Source organism: Phocoena phocoena, chromosome 8, assembly GCF_963924675.1.
Source record: "Phocoena phocoena chromosome 8, mPhoPho1.1, whole genome shotgun sequence".
NCBI classification, from domain to species: Eukaryota; Metazoa; Chordata; class Mammalia; order Artiodactyla; family Phocoenidae; genus Phocoena; species Phocoena phocoena.
This window is the reverse complement of record NC_089226.1, coordinates 33,651,217-33,670,912: the sequence shown is the minus strand read 5'-3', so window position 1 is coordinate 33,670,912 and position 19,696 is coordinate 33,651,217. Positions and strand designations below refer to the sequence as shown.

At 39.1% G+C, this 19,696-nt stretch overlaps 1 protein-coding gene across 1 annotated transcript in view; it reads left to right on the top strand.

Annotated features, from left to right (window-relative positions):
• ARHGAP42 (Rho GTPase activating protein 42) overlaps positions 1–19,696 on the top strand; it is a 281,197-nt gene that overhangs the window by 55,470 nt on the left and 206,031 nt on the right. Inside the window, exon 2 of the mRNA XM_065881548.1 lies at positions 14,432–14,527. Within this exon, the coding sequence (XP_065737620.1) occupies positions 14,432–14,527 (96 nt within the window). The remainder of the gene's footprint in view (positions 1–14,431; positions 14,528–19,696) is intronic.

Here is a 19,696-nt window from a genome sequence, read left to right as displayed (position 1 = left end):
ACACCATTTAATTTAATTGAAATGATCTAATAAGTTAGATGTTGTTAGTTTGATATTCAGTGTAACTTTGCAGTGTTGCTATAGTAGCAGATTTTAGTCACTCATAGGCATGATTTCTAGGGATTCTCAGAGAGAAGTCTAGGTTATATCCTTCAGTATTCTGATGTAGCTGAAGTTACTAAATTAGTCCGCTGAAGACAGTACTTACCTGTGCCCAGCCTTCTGTAACTAATGCACAAACGTTACTTCATTTACCATCAAGGTCGCTGACCTTGAATCACAATGGGCTGCCTCCCTAAACTGCATGGCATTGGAACTGAATGTGAGTCTTAGATTATAGAGAATTTTTTATACTTAAAAAGTTAAGGTCAGGGGGCATGTGGAGCAAACAGAAACTGTATACACAAATTCATTTCTCGGTTGTATATCTCTTTCATGAATTTTCTTTCTGAAAATACAGAGAGTCTATAGTGCCTGAATGTCTTGTTCACTATCTGGAGAGCCCTTGTTGAAATACTGCCCACAATCCCACGGTTACAGCATTTCTGGTGGTCTCAGATGGCTTTCACGAGCACACAGCTGATAGAAGCCCCCTTTAGCCCTTATTTTAGGCTTGGAGCCCAGAAACAAGCCCAAGGGACTGGGTGGCTTCAAGGCTTCAGCCCCTTTATATCTCAAAAGAATGAGAAGCTAAGCTAGAGAGAGCTGATTTCTTATTTCCCACTCTCATAATGGTTAGGGACAACAGAGATCAAATATTTCTGAAACAGGCTTTTCCTGGTGTTAGGTTTTTCTGGCATTCAAAGATAGGAAAAGGCAATCGAGGCAATGCACTGTGTGCTGTTTGTTTTGTCAGGTTATTAGCTCCTTGAGGTTAGGGATAATGCTTTACTTGACAATGTCAGATGCTGCAAAAGATGCCGTTGTTCAGTATGACTGGACGAAATATAAAATATAAAGATATACTGGGACTCAGGGAGCCAAAGTTGTAGTTTTTATATTACTATCTCTAAAATTGGGTAGGGGGCTTACGATTTAGCAGCTTAGAATATATGAACTATGGTAAATCACCTTAAAATTTTAGTAGCCGAGGAACTAATAAGTTCTGAAGTAAATAAAAAATACCAGGTAAGAAGAGTTGCAAGCCACATATATATTTAAGTTTTAAATTGAAGGATGGCCTAATCATGGGTTGACTACATGCTGTCTGATAAAAGCCTGACATAAATTTTGTGTATAATTTCTATGAAAAGTCCCTTTTTTTGCAGCAATAAAATAATTAGAGACAATCTGTCTCCCAGAGTGTGGGAAGCTCTAAAGCCAGACATAGTTGCACAAGTTGACACAGTTGGAATTCCTCAGTTCTGATTGCTAAATAAAAGTCTCAGCTATTCAGAATCACAGCAGGCAGTTGCTGACTCTGTACCTATGGTTTTGCATGCATGTTGGCAACTCAAACAGCATGGTATTTAGGTGAATGAGTTTTAGTTTTTGGAATAAAAGGTTGAGATTTATCTTCCTGTTTTTCGATGAATATAATCAATCACCCCTAAATAAAAATAAAATGTATCATATGTTTAAAGTATCTTCTTCAAAGCCACTTAAAACATTTTTACCAACAGTTAAACTAGTTACATAATGGAGACAGTAAGATCCATAAGAATGAGGATTTTTTTTTTAAGTGAGGAAATGATAAGAAAACTGTAAATGGTCTGGTAAAAAAAATAGTTTTTAAAAATTTTTACTACTGAGCTAACCCCAGTACGGTAGAATTGTAGGTGTAAGAGGATTATTTGTTTAAGACGGTATGGAAAGAGGAGGGTTGGCCTAGACATGGGAGATTAAGATTCCAGCTCTGATTCTATTGCTTGGAAAAGTCACTTAACCGTGCACCTTAGTTTTCTCATCTGTAGAATGTAGGTAATTATCTACTCAGTCTGTTTGCCCAGTAGGTTTCTAGTGAGATAAGGAGTACAAATATGACTTGAAAAATCTCATCATTTGTATTTAAGATAGTGAGATGGCTATAGTAAGTCATTTTATTAAAAGCATAACACTTGAAACTTTAAAAAGTAATAAAATAATGTATCCCAACAAAATTATCTCTATTGTGGTACCTTAAACATGGGATGGGGTGTTGGCCCAACGGTACAAAATGGAAACTACACTGTTAGAATGCAAGTTTTCCTGAAATATTCTGAAACATTGCTTTAATGTTTCAACATGGGGTAGGACAGCAGAAAAATGAAGTCTGTAGACATGTGGGATAGCAAGTTTATTGAAAACAACTTACAAAAAACATTGTGTAAATGGAGAATAATGATCTTTGTGCCCTTACTTCCCTGGCAGCCCAGGCTCAGCCTTGTTTTGCAGTGTTATTTTTTTCTGTTCCTTTTGGAAGAACAAGGCATGATGCCAGCATACTTCCCCATCTTGTCCAAGACAGAGGCTTATGTATTCGGCTTTCAATTACTATTCATTATAAAATATTTCCAATCTTTAAGAGGATGTTAGTCATGCTGCTATGTGAAAAAATTATTTTGCCACCGTTACTGTTCATGGATAGCCGTGATGTTACATGATATAATATACTTTAGTTTGGCCAAAGAAAATAAATAAATAAAAATGCAATAGTGAAAACCCGAATACGTGGTCACAATAAACATAGCCAGGGCTTCCCTGGTGATGCAGTGGTTAATAATCCGTCTGCCAATGCAAGGGACACGGGTTCGAGCCCTGGTCCGGGAAGATCCCGCATGCCTAGGAGCAACTAAGCCCATGCGCCACAACTCCTGAGACTGCGCTCTAGAGCCAGCGAGCCACAACTACTGAGCCCACATGCCACAACTATTGAAGCCCACGCGCCTAGAGCCTGTGCTCTGCACGCAACAAGAGAAGCTACTGAAGTGAGAAGCCCGTGCAAGGCAACGAAGAGTAGCCCCTTGCTCACCGCAACTAGAGAAAGCCTCACGCGCAGCAACGAAGACCTAATGCAGCCAAAATAAAAACAACAACAACAACAACAGCAAAAACATAGCCAGCCACTTATGCTATACCCACATTCTAAGCTCATCACTTCATTTAAATTGAACTTAGAATATTTTTGGAGGTTCATGTATGTTAGATTGTTTCTTTGCTTGGTTAATCAGATTTCATTATTGGGTCTAGCAGTGTTTTCTTAGGGAATGCTGGAATGCAGATATCTGTTAACCACTGGAATGATACTTTGAAGTTTCATCAGAGGCAATATGAGTGTGGTATAAATTTTTTTAATGGTGCATGATGCTAAACTGCTGATGGGAAAATGCACTTAAGTAAATGATAAATTACCTTTTGGAATAGAGACAATTGACTGTAATAATGTTTGGTATCCCTTGAGTGTTTCCAGGTACTTTGGCTGCATTAAATTTGGTGCCATCATATAATGGTAGGTGTCTTTTTAGGTCCTGAGAGGTAAGCTTAACATAGGAGTAGTAACCAAGAGACAAGAGTAGTGTGTCTTTCTAGCCAATGATTTCCTCCTTAAAAATAATTGCAGTTACAATTATGACAATTTGCCAGGCTCTTACTATGTACTTTACATGCATGATTTCATTTGGTCACTACAACAATCTTATGAAGTAGGTATATTACTATTATCCTCATTTTACAAACAGGTAAGTTGAAACTTGAAGAGCTTAAGTAACTTGCCCACATAGCAAAACTGGTAGTCTGTTTGGCGCCAAAATCCTTGCTTTTATCATTTTTTTAAATGAGACTTCTTTATATTAGAAGATGATGCAAGGAAATAAAAACCTGGACTAGCTTTCTCTGTAGTGACTTAAGTTTGTGGAACATTTAGGTTATTTTTAGTTTTTATTTTTAACTGGATGCTCTCCCCATTGAGCTTGATTAGATTACCAGAATAATTTTTAGAGGTGGGTTTATTCTAAAGCAATACTGAGATTTTAGGTTAGCACCTAGAATACCTAGGCTGCTTCTGTCAGCTTCCACTGCTTTGCTTTTTGCAAAGCTAACCAACAGATCCTAAATGAAAGAACCTTTTAGCCATTCCCTCTGGCCCTCCGATCTCATCTACTTGACTTGATGTCCAGATCCTCAGGTGTGTTTGTTTGCTGGGGCGCCTCTGTTTCCATAGCCCCTTTTATAGCTAGATCCGGGTCTGAGTCTAACCACCTGGCTTTTTATCTCTAATTGCTCTTTGCCAGTCCTAGAAAGGCCTAACTTTACCTTTTCTAAATACTCTGAATTTTTGCATTCTATTCTATTTGACAGCCCCTTATTTTCAAGGCCCTATGCTGAAGGCAATAAAGACTGAAGAGGTTCTCTGCCCATCACGGGCTTAATGTTTGATGAGGGTAATGGGACTTACACACAAATATATATATAATATAATAAAATTATAATGTAGGGTACATCAGTAGACATTCAAAAAGGAGCTAGATTACAGTAGTATAGTACTTCTCAGAATTTTCTATCAGATGAGGGGGAAAATGTACTCTCAATAGTCTGGAAACATGACCCAAACTGGCTGCCTCAATGGAAGTAACAAGATACAAGTTACTTCATATAAATTCTGCTATACTGGCATTTAAAAAAAATGTAAAACAGGATAAAACTACTTCACTTCCTTCTCTTTAGTTTTCTAATAAATGTTGTGGCACCAGAAGATACACTGAAAGTATTCATGGCTTTCTGAACTCCTGGCACACTGCTGTGTGCCATAAAGCATGTCAGTATTTGGTATCTGTCAAACAGCAAATGTGTTGCCCTGGTTGGATTATTTAGGGTGGGGCTTTCAGATTAATCTAGAAAGAGGCAGGTCTTAAAGCTGCTTTAAAAGAACTAAAGGAAGCTCCAGGTACCATCCTCAAGTATAGCCAGCTGCTCTTGTAAGGTATAATCCAGCTTCACAGTGGAACTGTGAGTATTGATTCATTTGAAGGCAATTGAAGGTCACAGCAGAGACAAAGGGCTGTTTCCAACATGAAGAATGACCCTGTGGATGCTGGGAGAACAGAAGTTTAGATTGTTCTGTTTGGCTGGAACATTGAAGGTACAAAGACCAGTTTGAGAAAAATGATGGCCTAAAAATCATAGAGGAAAGATGATATGCTTGACTTGCCTAGTAGGTAATAATTTAGTGTGATGCTTTAAAAAGGAGATTAAACTAGTCAAATCATGATTTTATCACAAATGTGTTTGTCATATGATACCAAGAAGGAGCTGATGGAAAAGGGAAGTAAGTTTTAAGAGTTGGAAATAGGCTGATAGGTGACATGAAAGATAAGGTAACACAAAATGCTCTTCCAGAGTCATTATCTTGGGCAGAAAGATACTTCAGGTGGTCAAGAGAAAAGAGGGCTAGAAGTGAAGCTAGAACACTAAACACTTTCCATTACCAAATCTGTTAATAAGAGCATAAGTTGTAAATGCCCAGAAAACAATGATTGGACTAAGGAAGAGGTCATGTGTGGGAAGATAGACCAGGAAGTCCAGGAAAGCATGCCAGGCCATAACCAGTGTTGCTGAGAAGCCTAGGAAACCTGCAAGGTCCTCCATGCTGGATAACTCAATATTTTTTAGTTAAATCAAAAAAGTCAAGTGGGATATTTTATAAAATTTTGTTTGGAATTCCAGTATCTAAACTTAAATCTCCACTTAGGAGTTGCCTGCATATAGATACATAAGTAGTACTTTTTACTTTTTTTTTTTTGCGGTACACGGGCCTCTCACTGTTGTGGCCTCTCCCGTTGCGGAGCACAGGCTCCGGACACGCAGGCTCAGCGGCCATGGCTCACGCGCCCAGCCGCTCCGCGGCATGTGGGATCTTCCCGGACCGGGGCACGAACCCGCTTCCCCTGCATCGTCAGGTGGACTCTCAACCACTGCGCCACCAGGGAAGCCCCATAAGTAGTACTTTTTAAAAGAAAACATGTATTGAGTTAAAACAAGGTGTCTAAAGATAGGTTTATCTTTCCTGAAGGAAAGAGTATGAGGAAGAGAAATCTCAAAGGAATGCTTATTGAAGCAGGAAGAAAAATCCAGAGAAACTGCAGTGTGCCATTGTTTTCTTCGCCTCCCCTTCCCCCTGTCCCCCGCACCCCCCCCACCAAGTTTTTCCCCCAGGGTAGGAAGATGGGTGATTTATTTCATCCTTTCAGCTTTCTATTTTTAAATTGTGTTGTAGCAATAGTGAAGTCTTTGTGGTTTTTCATTTTTAATTTTTATGGAATTTGTAGCTTTATAGAAACTATGGATAAAATCTGGCCAAGTGTTGGTTCCTGTTTGTTGTTTTTAGGCTGGAATCTTCTGGAACTGCTTGCCAAACACATACCATTTATGGGATTACAAACTGCTTGGTCTTCATTAGAGGCCAGTACCACTATTTATTTTTGCTGAACCTCTCCTGAAGATAGTAATTTAATACACAGATTAAATATGTTATGCTTACAATGAAAATATTTCATATTCTGCACTTGCCATCATAATAAATAGTGGTTTAATAGTTAACATTTGTTGAGAACCAGAATTTCAAGTTTCTGTTCTTTACCAGGCCCTGTGCTAAGTCCATTTCACATAATATTCATGACAGTTTTGTAAGGGATTAGTATCTTCCTTTTGTACATGAAGAACCTGAGACTTAGAGAAGCTAAGTGCTTGCTCTAAGCCATATTTCAGTAAGTGGTGGATTGGTGTCCATGTCTGTCTGAGTCTTGTGCACACTTAGTCCATGACATGAAAGAATGATTGATTCTAAGGAAGGATTTTTTTCCCCTATCTGAGCACATCCCTCACATAACCCTGAATGCATACCTGGTGTGGAAATGAATGAGGCTGTCTAGAGCTAGGCTAATTTGTTTTACCATGCCAAAACAATCATGTTGTTCCATCCTAGAATACAACAAGTTAATTTAGTGGCCTAGTGTAGTCTGTGCCTTTTGCATTTCCAGGGGGATGAAGAATAACATCCGTGCCCCGTTGCCCTCTGGTGATTGTCTCCATTCACCTCCCATGGACACGGCAGTGTTTCTCTAGGGCTTCAAGGAAAGAGAATTCCTTGATTCCATTATTACAAGTCAGTCAGTTAATTTCACTTCACCTCAACATATAAGTACCAAGCTTTGTCTTGGACCTTCTTTAGGAAGACTTTCTTTAATAATATTGGATAACCATGATTTTCTAGTCATTTATGTAAAGTAGAAAATAGCAAAGTAGACATTTTCAAACTTTGTTCAAATAAGAGCCATAGGAATGATTCTTACTGACAAGAAGTTCTCATTGTGTTTCTTTCTTATACTTTGCCACAAACCCCGTGTTCTTTTCCTCTGACTTTTCTCCGTCTAACAATCTGACATTTGCAGCTCTCTGAGAGAACATTAAAAGCATAACTGCAGGTATTAAAAGCCAAGGCTTATTTGGTAATTCCGTGACGTATTCTCCTATATAATGTATGGTTTGTTTATTATTAAGGCTTGCAGTGATATTCATGTTCCCAGTACCATAAGCTTTTCAGTAATTTATCTATGGTGGATTCTTATGTTATGAATGCATTGGTAGTTGGTGTAAACTTTTCCTGGTCCCTTTGTTCTCTTTTCTGTCTGCTTTCTTTTGGGCACTAATGGTGAAGAGAGATGAAGAATATATACCTACCTTTAAGAAGCTTAACACCTAGAACATTATTCAGTTATCTTGTGGCACTAGAAAGTACAAGAAAGAATGTGCATTTCCTTTGACTTTTAGACCATCTAATATATGTTTGCTTGTAGCTTATTCCAGGCTAATAAGCATACCTAGCTCACTCTCATATAGCTCAGTACAGAGAGTCTTACTATCTTAGATTTTATACAGCAGGTAAGGGATTAATTAGATGTTGTCTAAAGGTCACATGCTCCCTGGTTTTAATGCTTGTTACTCTTTGGGAAGTAGCTATGGTATGTAGTAGAAAGAACATCCAATTTGGGAAGCAGTCCAGGTTGGAGTCAAGCTCTTAGACTCTGGGCAAATTAAGTTATTACCTAACTTTTCAGAGTTTCAGCCCTCATAGCTTTGTGTGAGAATTAAGAAAAATACATAAGAACTTTGAAAGAGTAAAACATCTTACCGACACCATTGCTATTGTTATTGTGAATGTATATGAAAGCTTCTTGTATTGGAAAGTGGATAACTCATATTTTAGATCTGGAAGGCTTAGGTATTTATCCACCTTGCAGAAATTAATGGTTTCAACAGTTGAGCTCTAATTGTATACAAGATATGGTAGTGGATACTTGGGTAGTGTTCATTGATGATAAAGTTTTCTACCTTTAAAACACTATCTAAAATAAGGTGGATAACCTAGGTTTATGAATAACTTGATAAAAGGTAAAATAAAGAAAGCACAGCAAGAGCGTCACAACATGTAGTAGGAGGTATAAAGGAGGCAATAATGCCACATTGAAAGGGATCGGGAAGACCTTTTTGGAGGAAATGGGGACTTGAGAGAGAGACTTGAAAGAGAACTTGGGAGAAGAGTCTATCCTAAGGAGGTGGAATAACAATATAAAAATAGGTACAAGAGACTGGATGGTCTGTTGCCGGTGGTACTCAGCTTGATGTGAGTCATGATAGAGGTGTTTGGATGTGTAGGTAGAAGCTGCCTTTTGAAAGCTTTTGGACATTTTGTTAATGTGGCCTTGCCTGGTGTGTTGTCACATCTTTCAGGTTCTTGTCTTCATTGAATCCTCTGAGGAGCCTTCCCCCATGCACTCCAGCTGGACCGATTGTGCCTTCTTATTTGTTACCTCTGTGCACAGAGCCATCTGGCAGTGCGGTTAAGTGGGGACTCTGGAGCCAGGCTCCCTGGGTCAAAATCCTTGCTGTTATTTACTAGCTTGAGCAACCTTGGGGATGTCACTTAACCTCTCTATGCCTCAGTTCCTTCATCTGTAAAATGGGAGTGATGGTATCTACTTCATGAGGCTGTTGTGAGGATTAATGGTTTTAGTTTACCTTAAGTTCTTGGGTAAGTATCAGGCACATAGTAAGTACTGTCTGCGGTGATGTTGTTATTACTAGCCTCTGTCGGAGACTTTATCCATTGTCCTCTGATATGATTTATTTACATACCTCATGTCCGTATAGGACTGTGCCCTTTTGAGGGAGGGATATATTCTGTTCTTACCTTTGTATTCCCATGGCTTCATCCTGTGTTCCTTCTGCACTGTAAAATCTCATCCCAGAGCAGCCAGATTTCAAGAAAAACTGCCTTAAACCAATGGACTGGCTGGTTGTACTTGTTCTGAGATAAATATAGCTAACATTGTAAAAGTAATTCCATTGACACTTCTAAAGTAACAGGTAACTCTAGCTCTTAAGTCTGTGTAAGAAGAGTTGTAATTAAATATTTACTGTTTTTTAAAAGTTTCTCTAATGAGGTTGAAGTGTTTCTAACGAAATGAAGTTTTAGTGCTTCATTAGCATCATCTAATCGTGGGTGCTACGGGTTAACTCTTTGATATAAAAACATTGCTGACTAATTAAAGCCTACTGTAATTCTTCCAAGTTATAATGTGAATACATGTGAAGACACCCTATGCTTAACTCATTAGGTAAATAGAAAGGATATGATACGAGTGATACTTGCAGCATCTTTACTATGTACAGCTTTGACCCCTAGTAAATGTTACTCCTCCACCTTCATCTTGAATATAGATAGCCAGGGTGTCTCCGACTGGGATTTTTTCCTTGTTTGTCTTCATGTTCTAATAGTTGAGTAGGAACAGGGAGAAAGAGACAGTCTTGCCTATGCTAGATTCCCTGCTTGTCATGCTTTATACATTTGATCTTTCTTTTTGTATTTAAGAGAAATGTAGATTCTGTCATTACACAATTTGGTACTTTAAAATTCAACAGTAAACTTTAAGAACTGAATTAGGTCTTAAATTCAAGGTCTATATAACTGGATGTGAATCAATTTAATTTACAAGGATTTAGTACCAGTACTTCTCTTTTGTGCATCTGACCATTGTTTAGAAATCTTAGACAATTAGGGAAGAGTGTGTTCCATGGAGTTATAAGTCAGTGAAAGGTGTTGTTCTTTCTAGTTCAGAACTGCACTCAGTGGGAGATGGAGCCAAAATTAGAAGTGTGAACTGGATTCCTCATTTTTCAGATGGATTCATATGACTGCCAGAAAATACCATAAGTTCTTTACTTTGGTCACATTTTTGACCTCATCATTACTTTGGTTGTTGGAAAATGAGAACAAACAAAAGGAAAATCAAGAACTCATGACACTTGAAGTTGAAAATAAGTCGTTTTTCAAACTTCCCCTTTATTTTTGGGATTATCTGAACTAGTTGAGAAGCATATTTTCGTGTATAGTCCTGTCTCATTATGCTTCATGAAGATCATTCATGAATTCTTGATTCTATCCAGCATTGAAATAGACACCCATCTCTTACACAGAAATACTGAATAATCAGGTAGTCTCTGTCACGGCATGATTGCAGTGCACCAAGAGAGAATTTGAAATTGCAATCAACAGACTGTTTTATTGAGTACTTTCCAAGGCTGTCTAAGGCCTTACAGCTGCCACCTTCATTCCTCAAATTTTCCCTTTTCCTTTCTTTTCTGAGACTTGCAACAGGGAAACAGCCAACACGTTTTAAGTGCTTAGCTGTATGTCTAAATGCTTCATCTGTATTAACTCATTTACTCCTCACAATAACCCTGAGAGATGGGTTCTGTTCCACTTAACAGATGAGGTACAGAGAGGTTATGAAGGCTGCCATGATCATGCCGCTGGTTAGTAGAAGCGGGAAGCTAACCCATTTCATCTGCCACTAGAGCTCATACTCTCAATCCCTTGGCTATATGGACAGTGGGCTCCTGTGTTTTTGTTCAGGCATGGGAATTTTTACAGTGTACTCACTGAGATCTCTGTGAAAGGACGAAGCAGCTTACCTTTCTCAGTCAAGGAGCAAGGCCATGGGAAGCAAAGAATGGTCTGGGAAGAAATGTTTGGTTGTGGGGTTTTATGTCAGGAGTTCCCTAGGACAGCGGTCCCCAACCTTTTTGGCACCAGGGACCGGTTTCATGGAAGACAATTTTTCCACAGACCGGGGTAGGGGGGATGGTTTCAGGATGATTCAAGCACATTACATTTATTGTGTACTTTTTATTTCTATTATTATTACATCGTAATATATAATGAAATAATTATATATCTCACCATAATGCAGAATCAGTGGGAGCCCTGAGCTTGTTTTCACTTGCCACTCAGTGATAGGGCTTTGATATGAGTCTGCAAGCAAATGATTTATTATGATCTCTGTGCAGTCAAACCTCTCTGCTAATGATAATCTGTATCTGCAGCCTCTCCCCAGCCAGATCATCAGGGATTAGAGTCTCATAAGGAGTGCGCAGCCTAGATCCCTCGTGTGCACAGTTCACAGTAGGGTTCGAGCTCCTATGAGAATCGAATGCCACCGCTGACCTGACAGGAGGCGGAGCTCAGGAGGTAATGGGAGTGATGAGGAGTGGCTGTAAATACAGATGAAGCTTCGCTTGCTCGCCTGTGTCTCACCTCCTGCTGTGCAGCCCGGTTCCTAACAGGCCACAGACAACTACCAGTCCTGGCCTGGGGGTTGGGGACCCCCGCCCTAGGAGAAAGCTTCCAGGTATCTCCTTGAGTTTGAGGGGAAACTCAGAGGAACTTGTGGTGATGAGGGGAGAGAAGGAAGGCTATCTGTTACAGAATTCCTAAGCATCCTGATCTGCGCATATTACCTACTACCCCCACTCTGCTTTAGGAATTCCATCTGTGACTTCAAATCCAGTTTAGCATAAGGCCTCTATATTGTACATGGAAAAATAAACGTTAAATGGAATGTTTTGTCCCTTTCTCACGGAGAGTACCTGCACACAGTTTGGCTTAAAAATTATCCTAGGAGTCTGATTTTTTTGTGTGTGTGTGTGTCTTCTCATAACATTTGATATGTGTTATGATTTCTTTACCCTTAGCCAGAGCTATGCAATGTCAGATAAATGCATACTTTTGCATGCATGGGTCCCTTCTGTCTGGAAGGCCAGTCAACTTTCCCACCTTTTGAGCTGGGCTTGAATGATAACAACTGATGCCATTTATTAAGTTGCCTAGCCTGTACCAGGCACAGACCTCATTTAGTTTTTATAACAACCTGTGAGATGAGTATTCCTTCTCTGTTCCATAGGTAAGAAAACCAGGTCTTGTGAAGGGTGAATGATTTGTCTAGGGCCTCACAGCCAATTGGTGAAGTCTAGTTCTGATGAAGGCTTTGTTTTTCTCATTGACTAACAATCCACTAAGGAGGCTCTTTTCATCTTTCTTCCTGAGAGCCCAAAGCAGAACCATTCTTAAGCTGATAGACCTTTCTATTCTCCTAAATCCAAAGTACCTCTTAAGTAGAATGTGCAGCTGGCACCAAAGTTCTACCCCTCTTTTGGGAAGAGGTGTTAGTCTGTGAGTAGTAATACCCTCTTTCCAGAGCACAATTTATTTTTTCAAACAAGATTTAAAAAAATCTCAGTCTGTGTGTGTGTGTGTGTGTGTGTGTGTGTGTGTGTATGTTAAAAGCCTCTCTGAGGCTCAAGACCTGTGGTCTTCAGAATTCCTGTTGGTGAGGGTGTTGGTGAGTTCTTGATTCACATGGTGCAGTAAGTGACCTTGTTTGGAGACCTGTTCACTCATGGGTGCTTACTGTGATTGGTACCTGGGCTTGCAGTTTCATGAGTGGTGGGTTACCACATTAAGTCCTGGTGTCACGTCTAGGCATCGGGCCATAATTGTTCTCTTAAAGAAAAATGATTCTGATGCTAGTTAAAATCATAAGGAGGACTTTATTCAGGTCGGATGCTGTAGATGTCGAGAGTGTCACAATAGGGGAGAGAGTTCAGGCTCTACCCTGAATGCAACAAGAACAAATGTGGATTTATAGCCGAGGAGCATGTTGGGTGGCGGGGCTAGGGGGTGCTGTCAGTGGATGGAAAGTTACTAAGAGGAGAAGATGTAAAGGTTCAGAGGATTCTTGGTGAAGGCAGGTCAAGGGCTTAAGCATCAAAGGTGGGGGATGGGGAATTTGATCAGATATCAGTTTAGATATTCTCTAAACTGACTTGGCAGGATTTTTGCTAAAACTGGTCTATGTAGGCCCAGTGAGGACAGAGAGCCAAAGTAGAGGCATAGTCAAGAAGAGGTCTCAGAGGAACCCGACTGAAGATTGGCCAAGGAGAGAATCTTTGTCAAGTCCTATTGCTTGAATTAAATGTTAAGCATTCAAGGTATCAGAATTGAATGATGGGAGATAACATTAAATAAAGTGTAGACAGACTTCCATAAACATGTGTTTCCTACGGGCATAGACTTCTGTGAAGGGTTAGCATGGAAGATCACAGTAGCTCTGAGAGGTGGGACCTCTAAAGCTTCCCTGATGCTGCACTGTCAGATTGATTTAATTTTATTTAACAAACATAAATAGTGCTTATTAAGTGCCAGGTTCTGTTCTAAACACTTTGCAAATGTTACCTTACTTAGTCCTCAAAACAGCTCTATGAAGTGGTTATACTATTGTTATTCAGTCTTTACAGATGAGGAAATAGAGGCCCAGAGGAGTTAAAAAAATTTGCCCAGGGTCACATAATGAGTAAATGGTAGGACTTGGATTTCAACCCAGGCCGTCTTGGCTCCAGAGTCTGCATTCTTAGTCACTGTTAGGTTGCATCCTAGGCTTTTGCCTCCCAGGAATTTACTTCTCATTATTCTGGGCTTTTCTTTATTCTCTCCATGATTAAGGAAGAATTCTTCTTCTGGATTTAGTCACTCTCTGGAATTTGTTCAGACTGAAGTCAGGACTGAGGAGTATGTTTAGCTTGAGATTTCCTATAAATCACAAGGTTATTCGTAAACAACTTTTCTCGTGGCCTTTCACCTTAGAATGAGAATGTGTTTATTGGTAAAAACACATTCCCTATCTGCTCCACATTCCCTGTCTGTATAGAATAACATCGGTAACCCTTTCTAATCAAAGGTTCGCTACTTTTCTTTTTTTTTGCCACCAGTAACCTGGTAGCATTCCTTCTTCTTCTTTTTTAATAAATGCTCCATTTATAGGGAATGAATGGTAATTCTTTGATAAAGGCTTTGGGAAATTGGCTTCCAGATAATACACAACTGGCACCAAAACTTTCTTAAAGGGACAAATCTGCTTTGGAAGCAGAGCAGATCTAATCCCTAAAATATTTCTTTAGTAGTCTCTTTAAATTCTGCTTAAATTTGTCAAGCTGGTATTTAAAAAGGTTCTGGTCAATATAGCATTAGCAGCAAAGTTATGTAAATACATGTGGAAACTCTTGAGTATTCCATGGTATTGTACCTTCAACTTATGGGTTTTTTTTAAACTTTTAATTACAGATCTGTCTATGGCAGTACAGAAATTTTCCCAGTCACTGCAAGATTTCCAGTTTGAATGTATTGGTGATGCTGAAACAGATGATGAAATTAGTATTGGTGAGTTGTGATATTTTTCAGTATTCTAAGTAATCATTTTAAAAGTCTTACTTCAGATAATGACTTGATTGAAATCAAACAGATTCACACACCCAAATACCAAATATGTCAAATATTCTGACTTTGATAAAAGCATAAGGGCGAATTTTTGGTTTCTGCGGAGAGTATTATGAATTGTTTTAAAATTGAGCTCTGTGGTTTTTTCCATAAGGTAATTACTTAACCATTCTATAATTCAGCTCAGCCCTTTGAGAAGATGTGGATAACACTGTTTTTCTTTGCCTCAAAGTGAATCATTCATTCAGACAAATACATATTGGTCATCTGCCATCAAATATACAAGGTACTGGTTTAAGAATTAGCTTACTTTTTTTTTAAACTTAATACTGATTTCTCTTTTAATTTTAGTATTTGTTTATAAAGAAAAAAAAATCAGTCAGGACGTATTAACCAGTATTAGTGTAGGACACAGAACATTACTGGGGATCAGGAGACTTGAGCCCTCATATGATTTTGCCACAGATATTTAGCAATCTGACCCTGGTGAAGGTATACCCCTTCCTGAATCAGATGGTTTCATTTCCCATAAGTGAAGAGGTTGGGTTATGTGGTCTCAAGTTTTATCTGTATCTGAGTTTTTACCGTTTGAAGATCAGATTCATGTAGCATTCTTTTCCCCACATTTTAACAATCCCTACATGACAGTTTGTAGACATGGGGTCCGTTTGTAGGCTGGATTAGAGTCACACAATCAGAAGACTATAAAATATGTGCATACATTTGAGAGAATAATATGCTAAGTGTACTTACCTTCCAGGTAAAAATAGAATATTACAAGCATTTAGAATAGTGACTCCCAAACTTAAATGTGTATATGATACACCTGGAGATCTCATTAAGTGCAGACTATGATTCAGAAGGTCTCAGATGGAGTGTGTGATTCTGTGTTTGTAACGCACTTGAAGGTGATGTCGGTGTCAGTAGTCCACGGACCTCTCTTTGAGTAGCAGGGCTTTGGAATCCCTGACATGCTTCTCCACAATCATGTTCCTCTCCTTCCTCTGCCTTTTCTTTTTCTTATATAGTTTTGTCAGTTATATATGTATTTCTAAAAAATACATTTTTATTGTTTTCGAAAACCTAAAGTGTCAGGTCCAAACCTAGCTGTGAAAGGAAAGAGCTCTCAGGAGAAGATAAGCCGAATGAGTTTCCAATTCATTGTGTGGCTTTAGCTTGTTACATTCACAAAAGTTCCATCTGGAGAAATCACGTGCACAGCCCTCACACAAGCTGTTTCTGGTGTGGGGTGCGTGTTGTGCAGTCGTCACATGGCCCAGCTGGCCTCTTCCAGAGGAGCTGTGCCAGGTGGTTGCTTGATTTGTCTGCTCCTTTAGGAGTGTTAGGTATGCTGAGGGGGTGTGGAGGGGGCTGGTCTTGGGATCATGAGGGGCTCTATACGCCCTCAGGTCTGTGGGGAGAGGCGGCTGAGCCTGACTTGGCTGAGGTGTAGGTAGGGAGCCCCTAGGAAGGAGGGAGAGGGCTGCCACCTGGGCCTCAGGCAGCGTGACTTCCTCCTCTTTACAGGACACCCGCGGAAGGCCAGCATCAGTGATCGCGTGACACTGACAGCTGGAACAATTGTCATCCTGTGTGCCATTTCATGACGTTTGTGTCATAAATGTCTAGCCCCCAACATTGGCTTTGGAATACACCTCACCAGACAAAAGCCTTGGTTATATTACTAAAATACTAATATAGTAGCATTATTATTTAGAAGAAAGAAAGAACACCCACATGCTCACATAACAGCAATTATTTTCACTTAGTAATGAGACTGTAAAATCCAAGAAGGCAGAGGCCAGATCTTTTCTTTTTTTTTGCTTTCAATCATTTCACTTTAGCACCTGACCCAGGGTCTGACTCATGGTAAACCTTTGGTTAAATTGTTGTATAAATGATATAATTTTCCTTATAAACTTAACTTTTTCACTTATGTGTATCTTTTTCTAATATAATTAATATAGTTTTACTACATATAACTACATATTGTATATAATTTGTTACTTCTCCTTTATAAAGAGGATTCTAGCAAATACTTCCGGGTTTTTATAGATATTGTAATTTTTAATGATTTTATGATTTTAAAATATTCCATAGGTTCATGTACATGAATTTATGAAATAATCTCTTTAGTACACTCAGACTGCTTCTAGTTGGTCTTTTACTTTTTAACAGTGCAATAAATATATTTCTGCATATTTCACAATTTCCTTTAAGCTTCTTACTTAAAATTCCTTCTTGAAGCCACATGGAGTAATGGCAGAGGTGGGCGTTTTTAATCATTATGCTCTTTGACCTTGCAGGCAGATGGATGGTAGGCGATTTCCCCCTCGGTGTGGTGAACTTGATATCTCAACTTTGCTCTGTTTCTCTCTTTCCACTTTGTCTAGATGGATGTTATTGTTGTGGCTCTTACAGATTAGATTGGAAAGGTGTAAATTGATCAGTATGTGAAAGCTTATGATAGGCACTGAATATTAAGTTCTAATGCTTTCAGGGCTTTGAGGAATTAAATCCAGCATTGGGGAGTGGAAGGTGAATACTATATAGGGGTAGATGTTATGGCTCGCTACTTTTAAATCAGGAGACTTATTTAACTCCTATTGGGAATTTGATTTAAACACCAACGCTTTGTTAGGAAAACCTAACTTAGAGGACAGAGATTTATAAACAAAAATTATTTCTGAAACAACCAATGTAAAATTATAGATATATTCCCATATCCTCACCATCCAGCACTTTTTATCCTTTTACTGAGCCCCCAAATACACTGTAAATAGTTAAAAATAACTATGTATATAATAAAGAAGTAGTAGAAGACTGAATAATCATTCCAAACATGGAGGAATTGTGAGGCTAACGCAAGCTGTTGTACCAAGGACAGTGATCTAAGAATGTATCCCTGAGAATAATGGGTAAGGCTGGTGTGAATGGAGGGCAAGAACTATCCTTACCTACCTTCATTAGCTTCAGTTCCACAGGGGAAGATACAAAGTTTCAGCTGTCTTTAAACCAATAAGGACCTACTGTATAGCACAGGGAACTCTGCTCAATGTTATGTGACGGCCTAGATTGGAGTTTGAAGGAGAATGGATACATGTATATGTTCCGCTGAGTTGCTTTGCTGAGCCCCTGAAACTATCACAGCATTGTTAATTGGCTATACTCCAATATAAAATGAAAAGTTAAAAAAAAGTAGCTTGTTGAAGCCCCAGTTTCAGCTTCTTCTTTATTCCTCTGATTTAATAAGAGGAATGAAGTAGGGACAGCTGTGACTCTTAGCACTGAATAATAGCCATAATACTCTCAGCCAGGGTAGCCTTGAGAATTACCATTGATGTAACCACTGAAGATGATGACTTACAAAAAAAGCTCATCTTTTATAAGGGAGCAGTGTCAGTGCAAAATAACTTGTAAAGTCAAGGCATTTGCAGACTTTCTGCATATAAGTTATGGTGGTGGGAGGGGGTAGAAGATGAGTAAGATGTCTGTTTTCAGTGTGCTTACGGTAGAATAGGGCAAAAAACACATTTTGAGCAAGGTAAGGAAAAGAGGGTTCTGTTACTATATCAGTATGATGACTCAACTTGTGGAAGCTGTTCCGGGAGTTTGTTAGGCACGTAGGCCTGTGTCTGTCCTGTAAATCGGCCCCACTCTTCAGCTGTCCCCATCTGCTCCCACCCTCTGGCCTTGTGCTTGCCGGTTTGTTTGTTTGTTTTTTGGTGCCAGTGAGACAGTGCTGGCTTGGAAGGAAGCAAAGTGGGATTAGTTGTCTGGGACCCAGTGGGGAATGCCTGTGGCTCAGGGAGCAGGTCAGTTGCCGAAGCAGGGCAGCATCCTGTACTCTCCTTTGAGCACCTCCTTTCCATCTTACAGCAGCAAGAGGCCATTGCTCCTCCCTCCTCTAAGGATGATTGAGCTGCCTGTGAACTTTTGATTGCTTCCTTTTATCTGCCTGCCACAGCGCTGGCCCAGTGGGAGACCATCCAACTTAACTTCCCACAGCTGTTCTAACTGCCCACTTTTTATGCTACTTCATTTTTCTGGACTGAGTAAAGACACTGAGTTAGGAGTAAGTTAGGAATTGAGTGGCTGGACGCTTGGGGGTTAGAAATTGGTGATGGAGGGGAAAAGAATGATTACAAACTGGTATAAGATTCAGGCCTCCTCAAATAATAAATTTATATGGGTAGACTGGAAACAAAATGTACCGTTGTTTAACCATAATTATACAAAAGACAATACCTACTGCATTAATCCTGGTATGTGTGTGGGAATTGCTAATGTCATGTGATCAGCCCTAAAACCTTACTAGTAGGAAATAAAAAAACTATCTCTACAGAAAATAAAACACTATTCTTTTGAAAACTCTTTACAGTGGTTCATTTGAACAAGTAGAAGCTCCAAGATATTACTGTGAATCTGAGGCTGTGGTTTTTGTTATGCATATTTAGTGCCTATAATTTGAAATCACTTTTAACCAAGTCTTAAAAAAAGTCTGCATTAAAAACAAAATCAGATATTGTTAGTCACGCTGAACCGGTGCCAATAAAAATATTAGTCATTAATATGAGGCAAAGCTCATTCATTCTATGTAATCTTGGAAACCATTGGAAAGTCCAGTTGTGATTTTCCATAAATAGCTTGGCTGACGATGTTGTGTGATGGCCTATTGTAGTGCTCAGGAAAGTCTTGGACAATGTGAACTTTGCACTCAAGAGATTAAACATTTACCAATAAGGAGAGTCAGTTTGCTAGTAAATATTCTAGGTGGGGACTTATTCCTTTAGACATACGTAAACAGAAAATTCCTGTGGTAGAGACAGGCTACGTACAAGCACTTGTCAACTAAGGTTATGGCTCCCAACTCTGAGTGGAGAAATGAGTCCATGAAGTAGGTAATTCAGATCAAAATATATTTCATAATATTGATAATTGTACAGATAGTTCTGACTTAACTCATGTATTTGTGTTCAGGTATTTACTCTGCTTTGAATACAGATATGCACACATAGCAATAATGGTTAGTGCTTAATAGTTCTTAGAATGAAGAGCATGTTATATGGTTTTTTTTAAACCCTTACAAATCTTATGTGTACAGATTGACAG